Source organism: Somniosus microcephalus, chromosome 11 (genome assembly GCF_052327205.1).
Source record: "Somniosus microcephalus isolate GS21.2 chromosome 11, FLI_Smic_1.0, whole genome shotgun sequence".
NCBI classification, from domain to species: domain Eukaryota; kingdom Metazoa; phylum Chordata; class Chondrichthyes; order Squaliformes; family Somniosidae; genus Somniosus; species Somniosus microcephalus.
This window is the reverse complement of record NC_140997.1, coordinates 171205943-171229424: the sequence shown is the minus strand read 5'-3', so window position 1 is coordinate 171229424 and position 23482 is coordinate 171205943. Positions and strand designations below refer to the sequence as shown.

The following is a 23482-nucleotide window of genomic DNA, read 5'->3' as shown; positions in this document are numbered from 1 at the left end:
TCCGACCCATCTAGGTGATCGAAACTTGTTCAGGAGATCACACTGGCCTTGATTTTCCTACAGTGCCTACCTTCTGTAAGAGATGATCTCTGCCCCAGCCAGAAACAGGTCCAGCTCTCGCTTGAAGGATTCAGCGAATCAGCATCCACAGCACATGACAGCAGCCTGATCCAGAGGACCACTATTCTTTGGGAAAGGAACCACCTCCTTACATCCTAAATTGCTTCACAAGCTATGGTTTATTTTTGAAATGCAATCACTGTTCTGAAGGCAAATGAAACAGACAATTTGAACACAAAGGTTCCACAAACAGCAGTGAGATAAATGACCAACTAATATGTTTTGGTGGTGTTGGTTGAGGGAGTAATATTAGCCAGGACACTGAGCGAACTCTCTTGCTCTTCTTAAAATAGTGCCATGGGATCTTCACCCAACTGTCATCCTAGTTATTGTGCGGAAGTTCTGGAGTAGGTCTTGAACCTATGACTTAGTAATTCAGAGGCAAGAGCGCTACCACTGAGCCATGCTAGTCCACAGGGACTTTGTTTTACAATGCAATAATGTATGTTCCATTAGTGGCGCAGTCAGTCACCGTGCAGCCCTTATATGACAGTCCAGGCTGGGGAAATACCTAGGTTGTGAGTTTGAGCCTGATCTAGAAAAGACAATCCTTTAACGGGCTAATTAATGAAAGCCAGCATGGATTTGTTAAAGGAAAATCGTGTTTGACTAACTTGATTGAGTTCTTCGATGAAGTAATGGACAGGGTTGATGAGGGTAGTGCAGTTGATGTATATATGGACTTTCAAAAGGCGTTTGATAAAGTGCCACATAATACACTTGTTAGCAAAATTGAAGCCCATGGGATTAAAGGCACAGTGGCTGCGTGGACCTGAAATTGGCTAATGGACAGGAAGCAGAGAGTAGTGGTGAACAGTTGTTTTTCAGACTGGAGGGAAGTGTGCAGTGGTGTTCCCCAGGGGTTGATGTTGGGACCACTGCTCCTTTTGATCTATATTAATGATCTAGACTTGGGTATACAGGCCATAATTTCAAAGTTTGCAGATGACACGAAACTCAGAAATGTAGTTAATAGTGAAGAGGTTAGTAACAGACTTCAGAAGGACATAGACGAATAAAATGGGCAGACACATGGCAGATGAAATTTAACGCAGAGAAATGTGAAGTGATTCATTTTGATAAGAAAAATGAGGAGAGGCAATATAAACTAAATGGTACAATTTTAAAGAGGGTGCAGGAACAGAGAGACTTTGAAGATGGCAGAACAAGTTGAGAAGGCTGTTTAAAAGGCATACGGGATCCTTGGCTTTATAAACAGAGGTATAGAGTACAAAAGCAAGAAAGTTGTGCTAAACCTTTATAAAATGCTGGTTAGGCCCCAGCTGGAGTATTGTGGCCAATTCTGGACACCACACTCTTGGAATGATGTCAAGGCCTATTGAGGGTGCAGAGGAGATTTACTAGAATTACCATAGATGAGAGGCTTTAGTTATGCGTTGAGACTAGAGGAAACTGGGATTGTTCTCCTTAGAGCAGAGCAGGTTAAGAGGAGATTTGATGGAGGTGTTCAAAATCATGAAGGGTTTTGATAGAGTAAATAAGGAGAAACTGTTTCCAGTGAGTTGTTATGATCTGGAATGCACTGCCTGAAAGGGTGGTGGAAGCAGATTCAATAATAACTTTCAAAAGGGTCTTGGATAAATACTTGAAGGGGAACAATTTGCAGGGCTATGGGGAAAGAGCAGGGGAGTGGGACTAATTGGATAGCTCTTTCCCAGAGCTGGTACAGGCACCATGGACCAACTGGCTGCTTCCTGTGCTGTATCATTCTATAATAGTGTTTGCAGCAAGCAGTTTATATTTAGATAAATATACTTAGATAGTTTTGTAAATTATTTTGCACTGCAGCGAGGGAGAACAGATATAGGAAAATATTTGACAATTTCTAATATTAACAAAGATGCATAAAAATCTGAATGCCTTTGATGTGGTTGGGGCTTTGTGCCCACGCTTGCACTCGTTCTGAGATGTCAGAGAGCGATTGAACATGACAGCTGCCATATGTGGTGGTGAGAGAGCAAGGCAAAGAAACAAGAAGGCTGAACTGGCAGTGTACATTTTAAAATCTGTAATGGGAGATTTTAATTGATATTTTGTTTTCCTTTAGAAATCTTAATGAGCCAATGTTTCGCCTCCATGTGTGGCATGGAGAAGAATGGATGCACTTGGCAGTGGTGGCCTGTGGGGACCGGCTTGAAGAGACAATGACCATGTTAAAATCAGCTATCCTTTTCAGCTCAAATAAGATAAAATTCCACATTTTTGCTGAGGATGCTCTCCAGCCACAGTTTGAAAACAGTGTAAGTGTCTCCAACAAAAAGAAGCAAGAGCTGTCGAAACATGTGGTTTTTTAAATGAAATCCAGAGTAGATTTTGAAACTACAATGTCTGTTAAATGGTGCAAATATTAATCTCCAAGTATGTTGCCACTCATTATGTGGCTTACTTTATTCAAGTCGTTTTGCATCCTCCCACATGCTGACTTCAAACAGGCTGGTATTTCACCAAAGAATCCACAGTTTATGTTGTGTCTCTGAATTTTAATGTTCTTTTGATAGGCTAATGACTGATCTATTGATCCATCCCACACAGCGGGCCATGTGTAGCTCAAAGTTTTCCTTAGAAGTACAATAAAAAAAACTTTGGCTTGGTTCCTGCTGTTCTTGTGGTTAATTACACACTAGAATATATTTCTGAAATGAAATCCAGTGTTCTTGATGTTAGAAAGGTGGTGGATCGGTCACCCTGGTGAATAATTGATGTTTGTATGATGCAGTTTCAGAACCTGCAGTGGCCGGAATTCGACCAGTTTGAATTAACATCCATTTATTCAATGATTGTTTATACAAGTAACTACCCGTGGTCAGTAAAATCCTCTCTATATTTCAAATCGGTTTCTGCGACGTGCTGCTGTGCCGTACACAACAGGAAAATTCCATGTTTGATCCTTGGTCTGTGCTGAGTGAGCTGGTCTCAGCTGGAAACTGAAAGACTTGCATTTATATAGTGCCTTTCGCAACCTCAGAATGTCCCAAAGCGCTTTACGGCCAATGAAGTGCAGTCACTGTTGTAATCTAGCGAATGCAGCAGCAGTTTGCACACAGCAAGGGCTCACAAACAGCAATGTGATAATGACCAGATAATCTCTTTTAGTGATTCTGGTTGAGTGATAAATATTGCCCAGGACACCAGGGAGAACACCCCTGCTCTTCTTCAAAAAGGTGCCATGGGATCTTTTGCGCCCGCCCGAGAGGGCAGACGGGGTCTCGGTTTAACATCTCATCCAAAAGATGGCACCTCTGACAGTGCAGCGCTCCCTCAGTACTGCACTGGAGTATCATTCTAGATTTTATGCTCAGGTTTCTGGAGTGGGACTTGAACCCACAACCTTCCGTGCAAACCGGACAGCAACTTCCATATTTCCGCGTGTAACTGCGCTCGCCTGAAGTTGCTGTCCGATTTGTGCGTAAAGCTGAGCATCACTAGCCTCACTGTTATGTTAAACAGTAAATTCTGGCCCATTGTAATGCGTGATTAACCACAAAGGATAAGTAACCAAGCCAAAATGTTTAACTGTAGTTATTTCTAAAATACAGAAAACTTCAAGTTGCACAAGTCTGTACTGAGCCCCAATAACATGTCTTTGCCTGTGAATAATTGCACTTCCCACAAAATCTTACATCAGCCACTTCTGCGTTCTTTCAGAGTAACGCTGCTCTGTTGTTTAACAATGGGCAGCTTTGTGCAGTGTACTTGCATCTTCTCGGAACTGGGGTTCAATCGTGTAGAGTTGCTTAACAACCATGTGAGGGCAGATTTACAACCAGTTATTCTAGGATCGGTTTTAATACAAGGCTTATACGTGAAATGACTGTGTTCTTAACCACTGTGCTGCTCCATCTCTTCTATTTATTGAAGCAGCATGCTATAGACAGAGCTAAGCAATCCCACAATCAACAGATCAGATCAAAGCTCTGCAGTCCTGCCACATCCAGTCATGAATGGTGGTGGCCCATTAAACAACTAATGGGAGGAGGAGGCTCCATGAATATCCCCATCCTCAATGATTGTGGAGTCCAGCACGTGAGTGCAAAAGACAAAGCTGAAGCGTTTGCAACCATCTTCAGCAAGAAGTACCGAGTGGATGATCCATATCGGCCCCACCATCACAGGAGCCAGTCTTCAGCCAATTCGATTCACTCCACGTGATATCGCCATTCCTTCATCGTCGCTGGGTCAAAATCCTGGAACTCCCTCCCTAACAGCACTGTCAGGAAGAAATCTCTAAACAAGTAAATGTATTTTTCATAAAATAGTAGGAGTATCTGTTATGTCTGACATTGGGGATAGGTTCTCGATTGCCTTGGCCTGAGCACATGGAGTTTGATAGTGCTGTTATCATTGTATTGTGTATAGGTATTCAATTGCTTGTGCCTGGAAGTGTGTGTGTGTGTGGCAGCCATGATAAAAGCAGCATGAACTGAACTCTGCTTGCGGTCTCTGGACTATCTTTGCAAACGCAACATTTGGCGACAAGGATGGCTGAAATCTCTCTTCCACCACCTCCTCCCTTCCTTGCACTACCAGGTGAGCTCCCGATCCCATGGGTTCGCTGGTTACAGTCCTTTGAAACCTACCTCATTGCTCTTGGACTAGAAACTGTGAGTACGGCTCGGAAAAAGGCACTGTTATCCCATTGCTTGGGAGCGGAGAGCCAGCGTGTTCTTGGGACATTATGCACAGCAGACTCAATTCAAACGTATGATGTGGCTGTGGCTCTGTTAAGCACACACTTCTCTGCCCCACAAAGTGCCCTCCTGCGGCGATTCATTTTTAGACAGCGTCACCAACTTCCCGGCGAGTCAGTGCATCAATACGTGGATAATTTGAGGGGGTTAGCTAGCTCGTGCAAGTTCGGTGCGCTACAAGATGAGATGGTGCGTGATCAACTAATAGAGCACACCAACAACGTGAGAGTGCGTGAAAGACTGTTACTCGAGTCCGACGATCTGTCGTTGTCACAGGCAGTCAACATTGCCTTTCAAGTGGAGCCTGCAGCCGAATGTGCAGCGAAACTAGCACACACACCCAGTGACGGCGCCCTCGGCCCCAACAGCCCTGACACGGTAATGCGTGCTACCGCGGCAACAGTGTGGAAACTGCGGATCTCGTTCACATGCTACCAGAGCGCAGAATTGCCCCGCGCGCGGCCAAGTCTGTCGCAATTGTGGAAAACAAAATCACTTTGCCAAGGTCTGCCGCTCTGCCCCTGTTGCTACAGATGAACACTCTCAGTCCTCAAGCAGTTGGCCTATAATTCACAACGTGAGCTCTGGGCCAGTAGTGGCTTTCAAGTCATGCACAATTAACCTGAATGATGTGTGCATCCCTCTGTTATTGGATACCGGTGCCAGCATCTCACTGCTGAACGTGGACACATTCAAACGCTTTTTCAGCTCCCTGCCACTCTCTGCGCTCTCCACTGCCCTTTGCGGGTATGGTAATTCGAAAATTGGACTAGTGGGCTCAGTCAACCTCACTATGCTATGGAACAAAAGTTTTGCCAGATATTTGTTTTCATGTGGCACGCCAAGGAGCTAACCTGATGGGACTGGATCTTTTCACTGACCTGGGTTTTTCTCTCTTGGACACCGGCGGGTCTGCGATTCTGCACGTCGCCTCACCGTGGCGCCAAACGTGGCCAGCACTCTTCGAGGGTCTGGGCTGCCTGACTGCCTTCACCCACCAGCCCATGGTTGACTCCACCGTTACCCCTGTCATTCAGCCACTGCGCCGCATCCCGCTTGCTCTCCGTGACGGGGTCACAGCTGAACTAAAGCAGCTACTGGAAGCCGGCATCATCGAACCAGTTGATGCCTCCCCATGGGTCTCCAACCTGGTGGTCGCAACGAAAAAGTCAGGTGGTCTACGCGTCCGTGTCGATCTTCGAGCAGTGAATAAGGCCGTAATCCCTGACAAATATCCACTGCCCACGTCAGAGGAACTCACAGCGCAGTTCTATGGTTCCATCCTCTTCTCGAAACTGGACCTTCGACAGGGCTATCTACAGGTTCCCCTCCACCCCAGCAGCAGGGACCTCACTGCTTTTGTGACACATGCTGGCGTCTTTCGGTACACCAGGATGCCATTTGGACTTAGCTCTGCACCCAGCTGCTTCCAAAAGGTGATGTCCTCTATGTTCGCAGGCATTCCTGGGGTGGCCATCTACCTGGATGACATCGTCGTGCATGGGCCCTCGACCTCCACTCACGACGAACGCCTTCGCAGAGTTTTCACGGCTCTAGCAAAACACAAGCTCACACTGAATGGTGCAAAGTGTGTCTTTGCTGTTTCAGAGATCGAATTTGTGGGGTTTCAGTTGTCGGCTGATGGTATATCCCCACTCCAGTCAAACGTGGATGCCATTCATAGCATCCCAGAACCCAGTTCTGCAGCACAGGTTGCCTCCTTCCTTGGCATGACTGGGTACTACCTGAAGTTTTTGCCCCAGTACTCAGCCACCACAGCCCCACTGCGCCAGCTCCTGCGAAAGGATGAGCCCTGGGTGTGGTCACAAGCCTGTACGGAAGCTGTTCGCCTCCTCAAATCGCAGCTCACGTCGCCTCCAGTGTTGGCTCACCCTTGTCACCTGCGACGCGTCCGCTGCAGCTGTGGGGGCGGTGTTATCGCAGATATAGAATGGAGTGGAGAAACCAATCGCCTTTGCCTCCCGAGCCCTCAGCCCTACCGAACAGAAGTACTCAGTAGGCGAGCGTGAGGCGCTGGCGTGCGTCTGGGCATGTGAGTGGTGGCACCTGTACACGTATGGCCGTGCCTTCACCCTGCGAACCGATCACCAGGCTCTCTCTGCCCTGATGTCGACATCCGGCACGGGCCACAGACCACTGCGTCTACACTGCTGGTCTGACCGCCTCCGCCAATACAATTTCAGTCTCCAGTTCACACCAGGACGTGACAATGTTGTTGCAGATCTGCTCTCCCACACTGTCTCTGCCCCAGCCCCACTCGTCGGGTCTGACCATGTGGAACGGGATATCGTCCAGATGCTGCACACGCCTCTCCAAACCACAGTCTCTCTCCAGGAGTTCAAAGAGGCCTCTGAACAGGATCCGGCCCTCTCCCAGCTGTGCACCTTCATCAGAGATGGCTGGCCTCGCAAGGTGCCTGAGGAACTGTCTGCCTACTCCAGAGTTAAAGAGGAGCTCTCCTGCTGGAATGACTCCTGTGTTGTACGTGGGCTCTGCACTGTCGTCCCAAGTGCCCTTCGTGCGCGTGTTTTATCCATGGCGCACGAGGGCCACTTGGGCATAGTGAAGCTCAAACAACGATGCCGAGACAGAGTGTGGTGGCCGGGTATCGACAGGGAAATCGAGGCCCTGGTCAAGGACTGTGCAGCCTGCCTTGTAAGTGGCAAGACTGGCCACCAAGCTCCTCCACCCCTGCAACCCCTTGCCTGGCCCTCTCAGCCCTGGGAGCACCTGCAGCTGGATGTCTGCGGGGAGATCCATGGTGTCCCCCACCATTAACGGTTCCTAGTGGTGACCTATGACCTGCACTCAAAATGGCCAGAGGTCACTGCTGTGGGCTCTGTCACCTCTCGGGTCATCATTGATATCCTTGAGTCCCTCTTCTCCCGCTGGGGGCATCCAAAGGCCATCACCACAGACAATGGCCCCCAAATGGTCTCTTCGGAACTCTCCTCTTACCTTGAGTGCAAGGGCATCCGTCACATACCCCGAGTCAAATGGGGGGGGGTGGAGCGTTTTAACCAGACACTGAAAAATGGCCTCAGAGCACACCTATCCCAGGGGTGTGCGTTTGACAAGGCCCTCCTCCACACACTGCTGCACTACAGAGCCTCCCAGCATTCCACTACAGGGGTCTCACCTGCATCCCTCATGCTAGGCTGTGAGCTCATGCTGCCCTTGGCAGGCTCCGCCCCTCGCTAGCTCAGAGCCCTGCTCCACCGGCTCAAGCCACAGTCGCTAGACAGCAGGAGAAGATGAAACTCCGCTTCGACCAGTCGAAGAGGGCCAAAGCGCCCAACATCTCAGTCTCCGATTGGGTCAGAGTCTACAGGCCTCACCGCAACAATAAGATGGCGTCATTCTGGTCCTCCCCTCTCCAAATGAGCCGCCAACTTGGACCAGCCACTTTCGGCCTCACTGATGGCTCTCGGTGGCATGCCAGCCGCCTTCGGAAGGTGCCAGCACCCCCTGATGCGGGATTATACGGACCTAATCCCCAAACCTTACCCCCAGAGTGGCGGGATGCACATGTGGCTCAGCCAGCCAACCCCCAAGCAGATGTTGTGCCTCAGCCTGCTCCTCACCAGTCCCCACTTCAGCCTGCTCTTCACCAGTCCGTACCTCGGCCTGTTCATACACGTTCTCGCCCTGGCCACCTACAGGACTTTGTCACTACATTTCATGTTTGAAATTCTGTGAGGGGGGAGGAAATGTTATGTCTGACATTGGGGATAGGTTCTCGATTGCCTTGGCCTGAGCACATGGAGTTTGATAGTGCTGTTATCGTTGTATTGTGTATAGGTATTCGATTGCTTGTGCCTGGAAGTGTGTGTGTGTGGCAGCCATGATAAAAGCAGCATGAACTGAACTCTGCTTGCGGTCTCTGGATTATCTTTGCAAACGCAACAGTATCTTCACCACACGGACTGCAGTGGTTCAAGAAGGCGGCTCACGACCACCTTCTCCAGGGCAATTGGGGATGGGCAATAAATGCTGGCCTTGCCAGCAACGCCCACAACCCATGAATGAATAATTTTAAAAAACGTAATACAGTTTATTGATGTCATTTAATATGCTAAACTATTAAATACCACCGAGTATAAAATAGGTTATGTAGCTTCCAGGATTAACACTTGTTAAGTACGAGAAATAATTAGCCAATAAATAGATGCTATTATGAATGTTTAATATTGTTTGTAAGTTGTGGAACAGTTCAGAATTTGTCAAATAAATACAAATATTTATTATTAAAATGTTTGCAGTGCCCAGAATCTGAATTATTAAGTCAAATCTGATCTATATTAAACATGCGGTGAATTGTGTTCTAATTCAGTATTATAGAGAAATAAATATTAAGTGCCACATACATGTTCAGAATGTTGATGACATTTAGAAAATAATAAATATTTGAAAAGGATGAGAACTGGTTGGTGCAGTGGGTGGGAAAACTTCCGTTCACTTCTGGAGCCTGGTTTCAAATGCAGACTGATGGGATGATGGTCTCCCCTCTCTGCTTCCTGTAAGGTTCCTAAGTGAAATTAGTTTGCAACAGTCTTAATTCTATTTCTAGTGAATTGGACCTCCAGCACAAACTGGCCATCATACAATGCAGTTTGCACTCCATTGTTAATCTTATTCAGAAAGTCTCTGATGATGGTTGATATGGGGAAATGAATAATACCACAATTGTAGGGGAGCTCAGGCTGCTCTTCTAAGGTTGGAGCATGGTGATACTTTTGAGTAAATGAAGGAAGTTGGCAATTACATGGTGGACCGTAAGGTAAAATAGATAACCGAACACTGCAATAAACAAAAATATGTAAATTAATAATCGGAAAATCAGGAAGAAATCTCTAAACAAGTAAATGTATTTTTCATAAAATAGTAGGATGTGTATACACTAGACTTTAAGGTAATTCCTGTGGAGCTGGTTGTTTATTTCCTTCGGTTGCTGCAGACTATCCAAAATCATGTTCTGCCTTTTCTTATATAAACTTTACAGTTGAAATTTAGCAACTGGAGTCAACAATAAAAATACTTACCAAGAAGTTCATGTTCTTTGGAAATGAACAGCAAATTGTGTGCAGGATGTGACATTGATGTCCTACAGCACATTATTAGACAACCGTAGGCATTTCTTCTTTTATGAAAATGACTTTGGGGACTACATCTTGTCTCAGTTGGTGAAGATGGTTTCTGCCATGTACGACAGTTACATCTCTGTTGCTGGTCTATTTTTTTCATCCAGATTCTGTGAGCTGGCTCCTAGTACTTGTGCTGTTAAGTCCATTTAACATAGCCCCAGCAGCAGGCTCATCGACCCAGGTAACACTGGGTCTATCATCTTGAATGAGAGCTCTTCACCATATTGATGAGGAATGCTGCCAGCAGGCCTTGGGAATATCAACCTGTATGATCTCAGACAGCAAAAGTCTTTGAATCCCTTTCACCAAGAACTTTGCAGTTGATAAAACTTTGCAACTTCTGCAGCTGACCAAGAAACCAGAAATGAGAACTGTTTCAACATCTGGTTACCAGTGCAAAAGTTCGACAACTTTCATTGCTGAGTGAGATAACAACCATTTGAATATGTGGCACATAACCAGTACTGTTGGTGAAAGTTACAAAGTACACATCTTTAGTTAACCTACAGATAAACCAGAGAAGTTCCACAATTTATTTTTGACTACTCCGTTGAGAAGAAGTGTATTTTTAATTCACTACACTGATTTAGTAATCAACATTCGAATAGAGTAAAAGTTGCACAATGAGCTTCTGTAGTGCATTGAAGAATCGGTCAGTGTACATTTGTAGATTGCTGAAATACTTTGGCTGCACTATTCTGAAAATATTGAGGCTATCTGTCAAATTTCACTCAGGTCTCCAGAATCTTCATGCATTCATTTAATTCGGCAAATCTGTCTCTGAAAAATTTAAATCCTGTGTATTGTATTGTAATTCCTTATTTTTGATTTTAACAGATTAAAGCTTGGCCGTTTTCATACAAGTCGCACCTTGAATATAACATCTACCCAATCACCTTTTCAGTGGGGAATCCCCAGGAATGGAAAAAATTATTTAAACCATGTGCTGCTCAACGCCTCTTTCTTCCAGTATGTTGCCATTTTTGTCTTTAGTTGTACTACTGAAATTCTAAGGAGTGTTATTTCAAGATTTGCCATTTAATAATCCTGCTTGGAAATTTAGGTTTGAAACTTCAGGTAACTTTAGATTTTTGTGAAAAAGTATCAAAGAAAATATTAGTCTTTTGGGGGCTGCAGTAGCATGTTTTTTCCCCCTCATTCCTTTTCTGAAGACAGTGGATCATAGGGATGCTGTATTGGAAAGCCTGCAATAATCTGATGATTCTTCATGAGTGAGCACGGTGAGTGAGTGTTACCGGACTTAATCAACAGTGGGGCCATCTCATTCGAGCCTGATTTTTGTCCACATAGTCGCACTTCTACCTCAGCTCACTGGAACTGGAAACCTTAGTTTTTCTTTTTTCCTTTCTCCTACTATAGCCCAAAGACACTGAGGCCAATTGTAGCACTCAGCTGACCATCTGAGCAGTGACTGAACTCAGCACAGGCTTGGATTGATGTCAAAGCAATCCCCCTCTGTCTGGCTCAATAGCACAACATTTTAGCTATTGTGCCACTGAGGACAGTATTTCTGCAACAGAGTCAAAAATATACCAATTTTTTTTTTAGTTTATTACCAGAATATACTATCATTATTTGATTCTCTACATTTCTGTAATATTAGTTAACAACAGACATTGTCTGAAAATGTAATTTTCTAAATATATGAAATAGAGATGCCTGTTTTATATCTTTACTGTGACAGATCTAGATAAACTGTTTAGTGTACAAGTTCAGAATAGAATTCAAACATGTTCATAGCTTAGCCTCTCCATTATGGGCCATAGGCTTATGTGACCTCTGAACTTGTAGCAGCAGTTTGACCTCCTTGCTGTTTGAGTTACAGAGGAGATGCAGAAGAAAGTACTTAGCTTTCAAAAACATTATGATTTACCAGCCTTTTGTACAGAAAGCTTCGTGTGCATATCTGAAAATAAGTACGTCTTGGTGAAGTATTGGTGTTAGCCTCTCCCACCTCCCTCTTTTTAAGGTCCTCCTTAAAACCCATTGCTTTGACCAAGCTTTTGGTCACTCCGAATATCTTTCTTTGTCTCAGCATCCATTTTTATCTGATTACTCCTTCGTGAAGTGCCTATGGACGTTTTTCTACATTAATGGTGCTATATCAACGCAAGTTGTTGTTCCCTTTCTTCAGACATCATACCTCTCCCCATCAATTAAAGCATAGAGTCCAATTTTTTCCTCAGCTCTAATCAGTTTAATTTTAAACAAAGCTATCCATAATATGCACACAAGCTAGGGGAAGTGACCTCTGTTCAAAGTGAATTATAAGACTGCTTTTTAAGATATAACAGCAATTATGAGTTTGAACTATTGAAACCGGTACCTAATGTTTTGATTGAGTAATGTTTTGAACTTGTTTCAAAAAATTAAGATAATTTCATAAAAATCAGTCACTGTATCATTCCTACATATATTCCTTACCCAAGGAGCTCAGGACTTTAAACACAATATAAGGTTTGCTCGAGGGGAAATGTCGCTCCGTTTGGGATGGAAATCTCTCCCAGTCATCGTAGTTTGGATTCCACACTAGCCCTTACAAAATGGAAAGCCTGACCCTCAGTTAAGTCAATCCTTGATCAGCTGTGTAATCAGGTCAAGAGACGTTTGTTTCAATAAATCATGATCACAATTACTGTAGTTAGATGAAAGATGATGAAAAACTATGTGTAACAAGATATTTACTGGATCAAGGAACATTCTGGACAGGGCTGGATTACATCATTAGCTATGGTGCACCAAAAATATTCTTGCTGTTTTCTATGCTCAGCCATTTTGAAAATGGGCATACCCACCCTCATCCTGAACAGTAATACAGGTACCACAAAACCAAAGCCCATTAGTCTGTCAACAGACAGTCCATGATGAAAAAGAATTACTTAAACTTGTGTTAGGTTTCGTATATTGTGATAGAGGCACCAACAGAGATGTGTTGATGTCCTCTGAATAAACTGGCATATTAACTATAATGGTCAGTTTACAGTGTAAAACAGGAGTGGCCTAAGGATTTGCAGCTGTATGTCATGACATCTTAGTAACATGGAGCAGCATCAAATGATCGTGTTCATTAGAACCAAATGAAAATAAGGAGTGTACTTAATGTGTCCACTTTTGGAAATGTCTCCAGATAATCCTAAAGTTTTATCAAACAGAAGATTCCTTTAGATTCAGAGTTATAACGGTAATTCTGGTAGCTTAAAGGACCTGAGATAGTCATGTCCTTTTGTATAATAGGACGTTTTGGATAATTGTTGTGCCTAATTTATTTTATTTGCGGTTTATATATATTTTTTTAAAAACCTTTGCTTTTCTGCTTCCAAATCAGATGATCCTGAAAGATGTCGACTCTCTGCTGTATGTTGATACTGATGTTCTCTTCCTGAGACCAGTCGATGATGTCTGGAATTTCCTGAAATCGTTCAACTCCACACAACTTGCAGCCATGGCCCCAGAGCATGAAATACCAAAAATTGGATGGTACAGTCGGTTTGCACGACATCCTTATTATGGAGCAGCTGGAGTCAATTCAGGAGTTATGCTGATGAATCTGACTCGAATAAGAAATCAACTGTTCAAGGTAAAAAAAAAAAGCATTGATTTCTGATACATCCCGCAATAGTTCGGTTTTCTGCAACTGCGTCTTTAAGCAATTCTGACTCTTGCCAGGAAGGTACTTTTGATGAAAAACAAAAAATAGTCCAAGAATCTCTTTGATCTTTGACCCATATTGTGGGAGATAAGATTTTGTGTAATGGGTCCAAATAGGATTTAGAAAAATGGTTGTTTTGAATGTTGAGCTTGTACATAGAGTGGATTTGTGCAAGTTAAAAAATAGGGTGTCTGGGACAGTAGGTAGTTCAGATGTTAATGAGCTAGTTTTGATATTGTTTTGCATAGACTATAAATAATAAGCAATTTGTTAACTTCTTTTGGTAATTATAAACACCCATTGTTGTGAAAGTCTTCAATTCCTTTTCTTGTCTGTGAACAACGAGATATACAGAGACACAGACGGGCAGGCTTCTGAAACTGGAAGCTGCACAGGCAGTCAGGTTTTGGAAAGAGAAAACAGCAAAGAAGTGAGGCCCAGAAAAACAGCTGCAAGATGGACATAATGCAGGGGGAAATTAGAATTCGTTTATTTTAGTTAAACAAAACAAGCCACTGCTACGAAGAAGCATAGCGGGTTCATTAGTTTTGTATTATTACCTGTGGTTTCCGATGTCCCTGCCCTCATTCCTGCACACTTGTGGCTGGTGATTCCCCAAGTGAGGACCCCTCCTCAACCTACCCTCTAAAGTACACACGATGTACTAGTGCTTGCTGTGATCAGATCGAGTGATGCTGTATCTTCAGGAAGGCTGGCCTCCTCTTCCTGAAGTGGCACAGGGGCCTCGACATGTTCAGCACCTGAAATGAACGACAGCGACAAGGGTTAGCTTTTAGTGTAAAGGGAGAGCAGAGAGAAATCAGTGGTTTCCGAATGCAGCTACAGTTTGTCAGGCAGAGTGTGTAGAGCGAGATAGAAGTGAGAAGCGAAAAAGAGGGTAAGGTGTAAGGAAACCCTGTGAGACATCTCCTCCAGCGCCACCACTCCTCATGGCAATAACTCACACCTTGCTCATGATGGCCAGCACATTTCTTCAGAGGGGTCAGGGTGTGCTAGTGAGCTCGGCTCCTCTGGTCGCAGCCTCCTGCTGCCTGTTGTGCATGACCTTCTCCTGCTAGAAAGAAGGGAATGTGTTAGCGACAGCTTGGTGAGATGTTTAGAGAATGTGCCTGTCTTATTAGAATAGTTTGTATGTTGTGTGGAAGATGTGAGGTGTGGGGAAGTGAGGATAGGAGATACAGAATGTGTGAGTCGGAGGAGAAGGAGGTGGAGTGACATGTGGAGCAGTGATTGTCGGAGAGTGAAGGGAAGTGGGGGAGGGGAGTATTGTAGTGTGGCTGCAGGCGGTGCAGGTGTTAGGAGAGATTAATTGAGGTGAAAGGCAAGATGCTTACCTTGACAGCTCTGGTGAGGTCATTAAAATTTTTCCTGCATTGCAGCCATGTCCTGGGAGCCAAGCTCCTGGCATTGATCACCTAAACGGCATCTTCCCACCGGTGGCTGAGGTGATGCCTGGGAGGCTTTCTGCCCTTCCTCCTGCTCTTGACACCCTGGACCAGGGCCTCCAAAGCTGCATCCAAGAACCTGGGTGCCCTCTTTGTGCCTCTTACAGCCATTGTAGACCTTTCACTGGGTTACCCTATTTTCTACAGTGTGTTCACCTTGTAAAGTTTTTAAATGTCAAATAACGGATAGTTTCTTGATTGATGTAACTGTTCTTTATATCTTTTCAATTGGCTCCCAATGGGACTGGTGTGTAAGTGAAATGTCATTCACTTTGCATGTGTAACAAGTAATGTTTCTGCCTTCTGTTCCTATAGAATAGTATGATTCCAACTGGCCTAAGATGGGAAGAATTGTTGTATCCTTTATACCATAAATACAAGAACGATATCACATGGGGAGACCAGGATTTATTAAATATAATCTTTCACTACAACCCCGGTATGTAATGCAAAGTCTGCAGCTATAATTTGTTTTCCAAGGTTTTTCTTTAAAAGGCAACAAGTCTATCAACTTTCCATTTTAATTATGACTTTCCAAAATATTTGTACATTTGGGATGAATGCTAATGTTTTCAATGCAGGCTGTGCTCTAGGGTATAATCCTGTGTATTATCTGCAAGTTGGTAAATAACTTCATTATTTTGCTGCTGAAAAGAACCTGATAGCTTCCTACCAGTTGCATATCTTAGAATCGCTTACGTTACATTGGCCCGGAGTTTACGGGGCCTATGATGGCGTACGCAAAGCATACACCATCGTAAGTGACTCACTTACAGCTCAAACTCAGGTCCCAGCTCCAACATCGTAAGTGCTGTGAGAGGCCCCGCAAGGTCCCGGTTACTTCATGTGCTGCACATGCACAAAAACCCGGAACTTGCGATCTGTCAAGTTTCACTTGGACAGATCCACCGCATCCACTGTAAATTCACTTTCGCTGGCGCAGAGTTGAGCTATTTGCCCAACTACTGCCCAGCGAATACCCACCAAACCCTTACACCTGGTAAAAGCAGGCATCAGGCCTTTTACCAGCATAAGGATTAAAATAAATGTTAAAATAATTTTTTTAATGATTTAAACATTCACTTGCATTTAAAATTAGTTTAGGTACATTTTGTTTAAATTTATTTTTCAAAAAATTAATTTTTTATTTTAAATGTTTAATTAATTTTGAACCTGTGATCATTTATTTTTAGATAAGTGGTGTGAAATGTTATTTATTAGCTGATTTCTATTATGCTCCTGGGGATTCCGTACATAAATGGAATCCCCATAAGCATAACAGGAATTCCCCTTTGTCATTGGTTGGCCTGGCCTACGTGAGCCCAGGGACGCTTGCGAACCGCGTGCACCCTGGGATACGTGGGCCTTTACGCAGGCCCAGGACCGGAACAGTCCGAAGCTCCGGAGACACAAAGTAAGTACATAGTTTTCTTTTGGTTTGGAGACGTACGTGGGTGGCAAGCCTCCAATCGCAATTTCCAGGCCATGGTAATGCAATGTACCATGCGCTCACTGATATCCATTCAGCTAGGCGCTGAGGTGATCCTGAATACTGGTGAGCAAAATGAGTATGGTTTCACTGAAAAAAAATCGTCGCTTTATATATTTTCAAAGTAGTTAAGAGGAGTTACAGGGAGTGGCCTAATCTTGAGGTTCTTGTAACTTCAATACAGTGTTGTTACTGATGGTTGCGCTCGAGCGTATTAACTGTGTCACATATAAATGACTGAAGAGTAGGTAGTTAAGCCAAGGCTTTGATCTAATTGAGGGATATATACAGACAGTCTTGGAGAACAGAAGCAAAGCATGAGTAATGCCTGGCAGTTAAACAGTGATAATCACATACTTGACTTTCTTGTGCTTAGTAATTATGAAGAAAAATAACAATTCACTATTTTTTGAACTATTTCTCCAGTACAGCAAAATAAATGAAATATGCATGATCTAGGACCAGAAGATAAATCAGATTACACGACTGGACTAGTGGCATTACCAGGTTTATAGGAAAATTCACTCTTAGATGTATTATAAAAGTTTGTCCTTTACAGAGCATTTCACAAATGCTCAGAGAAGCATGCAAAATCTGACATGTTGCCCTTTATATTACAATACAGGGTATATATAAACCACTCTTTTACAAATGAAGATTTGAAATTTGAGTCTTGAGATTACCAAACAATCCCTTTGCCAAAGTTTTTCTTCTTCCTTCCCTCTCCCCTTCTCTTGGGAGCAGTGAGTCACGCCAGGGTGTAGTTTGAGTGCTGGCAGACGAATAGCACCTTATTCTTTGTGTAAACCTAGACACTTGAGTGTTAGCAGATGCTCCAGCTGTCGGGGACATCACTATCATTGTTTGTCACCCCACAGCAACAGCGCCAGGAACCATGGTTGATTTTTTTTTTTCTCCTCCCATGCCCAAGAATATTTAGATTAGTTGTAGTGCCCCAACACCAGCCTGGTTTAGATCATTGGACTCAGTACAAATCATCGACTGTGCCTGCAACCTCCCTGGTCTGTAGAGGTTAGTATCACGCCACATGGAGCATTTACACACTGAGTCATTGGGGAAGCCTGCAAAAGCTATGTTAAGGAAGCTTAGTGTTTAAGACTGCTTGGAACATAAAAGTTTTTTTTTTTAGATGCATCCCAAATCTTTTCAGAAGTTAAATATTAAAGGGCTATGCGGCTTGATAAGAAAAGACATTGAACAAAAATTAGCAATTCATTTGGGTAGGATATTAAAATATTGTTTCTTTTGATTCTGTAGAATATCTGTACGTGTTCCCTTGTCAGTGGAATTATAGACCAGATCATTGTATGTATGGCAGCAACTGTAGGGGAGCAGAGGACCAGGGGGTATCCATTCTCCATGGAAACCGTGGTGTTTATCATGATGATAAACAGCCTGCCTTCAAAGTAATGTATGAGGCTATTCGTGATGTAAGTATTTTAAACACAAAAGTGATATGTCTCCTTTCCGAAGAGCTACAGTTTTATCAGTGGTATTTCATTTGATTCCTATCTGTGGATTGAAGTTTCAAATTACTTGTCTGTGATTACTGCTCCATTACTTATTAACTGTCACTCCACCTCTGATCTCTACTTGAGCTTCACTGTGCTTATACAGTGAAAGACTGATAAGAGCACATCATTAATGTTAGAAACAAAATATGATCTTTCTCATTTGGTCCTTCTATTGCACTTAATGGATAGAGAGAAAATGGGACTGATGGATGTTTTGAAAGCCTAGGTTTCTCAGAGTTTTTTTGAAAAGAATCCCACTGTTTACTATTGTGACATTTGACTTCAGTTCATTGTTTTGAGTATGTGACGGTGATACAAACGAATTCTGCTGACAATTAATAATTCAGCGCACTTGACAGTCGAGCCATCACTCAGCAGACAGCACAAAAGGTGTATAGTTAATATTGTGTCATCAGAATGGCATTTGTGCATGAAAGAACAATCGTGGCACATTTCCTGATTGTCTTTTCGCAAGAGTGAGGATATTGTCATCGTGCTACATTCATGTCAGAATGTTCAATTTCTGTTTGCAAAAACCAGCTGGAACAATTAATTAAGTTTGAATTATCTCTTCCACGTATGGTTTCACGAGCACCTGACCAATCAGTGCTTCTGCGTCCCTCATTTTGTCTATGGTTGTGTAGGCCCGTAAACAAGGATGTACAATCTCAACTGTGGCAGTCTGGCAACATTGGAAGACTCTTGATCAAAATAATGAGCACAGTGCACTGCTGGAAGTTGTTTATAAGAGCATAAGACATAAGAACAAAAGAATTAGGAGCAGGAGTAGGCCATACGGCCCCTCGCGCTTCCTCCGCCATTCAGTAAGATCATTGCTGATCTTCAATCTCAACTTCACTTTCCCGCCCGATCTCCATATCCCTTGATTCCCCTAGAGTCCAAAAATCTATCTATCTCAGCCTTGAATATACTGAACAATTCAGCATCCACACTCCTTTGGGGTAGGGAATTCCAAAGATTCACAACCCTCTGAGTGAAGAAATTCGTCCACATCTCAGACCTAAATGGCCGACCCCTTATGAGACTGTGACCCCCTAGATCTAGACTCTCCAGCCAGGGGAAACATCCTTCCAGCATCTACCCTGTCAAGCCCTGTAAGAATGTTATATGTTTCAATGAGATCCACCTCTCATTCTTCTAAATTCTAGGGAATATAGGCCCAATCTCCTCAATCTCCTCCTACTTCCTGATCTTCCGAGCCAAGATCCTTTCTCACCACTGTCCTTATGGCATCCTTTTATTATCAGGGCTACCCCTGCTCCTTTTCCATTCTGCCTGTCTTTTCGAAATGTCAAGTACTCGAGAATATTTAGTTCCCAACCCTGGTCACCTTGCAACCACATCTCTGTAATGGCTATTAGATCAAACCCATTTATCTCTATTTAGTTCCATTAATTCATCTATCTTGTTATGAATGCTTTGTGCATTCAGATAAAGAGCCTTTAATTTTATCTTTTTACCATTATTCCCTGCTTTCATTTTATTTGCCGATGCACTATTACTGTTAAATTCTCTGTCCCTTCCTGTCACACTCTGCTTATCTTTACCCAAATCGCTACACATTTAGCTACACTGATCCATTGCCTTGATTTTCTGTTTAGATTTCTAAATTTCCCCTCACCTGACGCCTCACCCCCACCTTTTTAGTTTAAAGCCCTGTCTACAGCACTAGTTATTCGATTCTCCAGGACACTGGTCCCAGCCCAGTTTAAGTGGAGCCCGTCCCAACAGAACATCTTCCTTTTTCCCCAGTACTGGTGCCAGTCCCCCATGAATCGAAATCTCTTCCTCCCACGCCACTCTTTGAGCCACGCATTTAACTCTCTGATCTGCTTGTCCCTATGCCAATTTGCACGTGGCTCAGGCAACATTCCAGACATTATTACCTTTAAGGTTCTGCCTTTTAATTTGGAAGCTAGTTCCTCAAACTCTCTCAGCAGAAACTCATTCCTAGTTCTACCTATGTTGTTGGATCCTACATGGTCAACAACAACTGGATCCTCCCCCTCCCACTCCAAATTTTTCTCCAGCCATGAGATATCCACTCCAGGGACTTGAGCACATAAAGCTAGACTGACACGCCAGTGCAGTGCTGAGGGAGCACTGCATTGTTGGAGGTGCCATCTTTCGGATGAGACGTTAAACCGAGGCCCCGTCTGATCTCTCAGGTGGACGTAAAAGATCCCATGGCACTATTTCGAAGAAGAGCAGGGGAGTTATCCCCGGTGTCCTGGCCAATATTTATCCCTCAATCAATATAACAAAAACAGATTATCTGGTCATTATCACATTGCTGTTTGTGGGAGCTTACTGTGCGCAAATTGGCTGCCGCGTTTCCCACATTACCACTGTGACTACACTCCAGAAAAGTACTTTATTGGCTGTAAAGCGCTTTGAGATGTTCGGTGGTTGTGAAAGGCGCTATATAAATGTAAGTCTTTTAACCCTGGCAGGCAACACAGCCTTTGGAACCCCCTGTCGTGGCTGCAGAGAAAAGTATCTATCCCCCTCACTATACTGTCCCCTACCACTACCACATTCCTTTTCACTCCCTCCCCCCCCCCCCCCCCCCCGCAACCAATTTGAATGGCCTCCTGTACCACGGTGCCGTGGTCAGTTTGCTCATCCACCCTGCAGACTCTGCCCTCATCCAAATCGGCAGCAAGAACCTCATACCTATTACTTTGAGAAAGAATTGGTTGGTCCCACCCTGTGATGCTGATGGGTTAGCCTTCCTCATATATGACGTAAAAGTCGGAGTCCATTGCTAAATGTGTAGTGGTGTCTTGGAACTATTGAAATTTACATTAAAGCAAAGAAGTTGATCAGAAACTTTTTTTTTTGTCTTTCAGTTTCCCTTTGAAGATAATTTGTTTCAGTCTCTATATTTTCCACTCCAAAACAGCTTCTTGAAAACTGTACACACTTTATGTGGGAGGCTTCCACAAGTGTTCCTTAAACAGATTGAACAAGCCATGAGAAAAGTGTATGAGCTACGTGTCATTCGTGTAGGATAGTGACTGAAAACGGAAGATAATCCTGTGTGTGCTGCACTGTAACTCGAAGCGAATGCTCAGATTTATATTTTTCCAGTTTTATTTTGCATACATTTTTGTTTCTGTTCTATTATTGTACAGGTTTTATACAGAAAAAGCCCCACATGATTACTTCATCTGAGCCCTTGATGCACTTTTTAATCAAGCAGAAGAGCTGTCCTGTTGTTGGTCTCTAGATGCCAGATTGCACATGTCACATGGCTTGTGATGCACCCTTGTACAAATATATGCAGTTGGTTAACTGTGAAGCCAGGAAGGAGATAATGAATCCAGCCAAGTGAATCAATAAGAGCAGGCTGGCACTTATGGTGAATGACCCATATTGGAGAACTGTTCTGTGGGTGATGGTATCCAGCACCATTTTAGGCTGTTGCTGCTAAACGCATTAATCCTCTAGACACCAAGGAGGAGCCTGTGGTTGAAGAAATAGAGGAAGTGCTGTGGACTGTGTGGGCAATGAATTTGGTTGGTTTGTATTTTTGTTTCCCCTTGTAGAAACCAACAATGTGTATTTAAAAATCTGTTTTGGAACTCCTAATGTGCTGAAATTTATTTTTCTTTATCAAGTAAGTTGTTGCTATTCAAACCAGTGCACCTGGTTGTACTGCAGAAACATTCCATGAGGCAGTTGCTGTGAAGTACTTGTCTGCACTACTGAATGTTCTCTGAGCAGCTCTCTGACCATGTCATGGATAAAGGCAGTGCCTGATGTAGCATTAAGCTAAACAGACCAGAAGGTTGCAGGTTCGATTCCTGGTCTGTGCTGAGTTAGCTGATGTCAACTAGAGCAGCACTTGCGGGGGGCTACAATTGGCCTCACTACCCTTGTTTGTTTGAGGGGAAGAAAAAGCCAGCAGGGTTCCCGTGAGTCCGACAGGATTAGAACTGGATTGATGATGATCTCCATGGTTGAATAGCCTACTGACAGTTCACTGATGAAAAATGGTCAGTTAGGGGAGGTACCATGGAACTGTACCCCAGCAAGAGTTGGCACTTTGAGAAGGGGTAGAAAATTGTAAAAGAGGGTGAAGGGGAGGGTTATGTGCTACCAAAAATTTTGAGATGAAAATTAACATTTACAAAAAAGGAATTTTCCTTTACTCCAGAAACTAAAATCACTATGACAATTATTCAGAAACCGATCTGAAGAGGTATAATTCAGCAGGGTCACTTTGCTATCATGGCTCTCTACTGTTAATCAAACATCAGCAGTTTACTTTCTGTGAGCAAACCAACTTGGACAACAGGAGCTTGGGTGATAATATTGTGTCCTAAACATGGTTCTCACAGAAAATACTGTTTAAAGGATTGAATCCACCAGATGACCACCTAAAGATTTGGCAGATATTTTTTCCTGATAAAATATCCTAAAATTAAATTGAGTGGACCGTGTTTGGAGAACATTTTGACCTGTTTGGGATCTTGGATGTATCGTAAAAGAGCTTGCTTTTTTGAAAGTGAGGTTTTAGGTCTTCAACTTTTTGTATTTTTTTTTACATAATGTGTAATATACATATTGCAGTAATGCGCTCAAATTACTGCAATACTTGAGAATATCAGTACGCTGCAGAAAAAAATAAGGTATGTGAGTGTAGAAAATGTCATTTCAGAATTGTCCTACAGTATCCATGAAGATGGTCATTTATTGGGCCTACTGCTCAAAGCATGAAACAGGTGGTACCAAAAGAAAACAAAAATTGTATACAATCCCAAAGATTGCGACCATAAAAATGAATTGATTCTCCGAGCAGTTGTATTTGAAGTGCAAGCTATTTTTTGTAATGTGACACATAATCCCCAATATTTATACGTGTTTGTTTTGAATAAAAGGTAATATTTCATTAATAAAAATGTTACTGTCAGCTATGGCACTCTGTTGCATTTTTTTTTTATCAGTAAGCTTTATATGATGGGGTAGAGTTTCCACTTTGGGTGCAATAGGCATTTCCACCGCCAATTGTGCCCATTTTGAAAAGTTTTTTTTTTCTCCGAGTTTCGTTCAAATTCATTTGCATATCACCGAACCAGCGTAATTTAAAAAAAACATTTGCTTCAAAAAATATTCCTTGATATATTTTAAGAGTGGTAAAGTTTGATGAATACAGCTGAAAATGGGTTTATCACAAACAGTAAGCATTTTAAATCACAGTGCCAATCCACCACCTGTGAGTAACCTGATTTTAAATGACTTTAGAAAATGGTTTTGTATTTTTTTAAGTTAGGTTGGGATACAGTAGTTCGTTCCTTAGTA

At 43.2% G+C, this 23482-nt stretch overlaps 1 protein-coding gene across 1 annotated transcript in view; it reads left to right on the top strand.

Annotated features, from left to right (window-relative positions):
* The window catches only part of gxylt2 (glucoside xylosyltransferase 2), a 41659-nt gene extending 18566 nt beyond the window's left edge, over positions 1-23093 (top strand). The window contains exons 2-7 of the mRNA XM_086001427.1: positions 2189-2381; positions 10832-10963; positions 13341-13592; positions 15446-15569; positions 17898-18070; positions 21028-23093. Coding sequence (XP_085857553.1) covers positions 2189-2381; positions 10832-10963; positions 13341-13592; positions 15446-15569; positions 17898-18070; positions 21028-21192 — 1039 coding nt within the window. The 3' untranslated portion in view covers positions 21193-23093. The remainder of the gene's footprint in view (positions 1-2188; positions 2382-10831; positions 10964-13340; positions 13593-15445; positions 15570-17897; positions 18071-21027) is intronic.
* Positions 23094-23482: the final 389 nt, after the last annotated feature.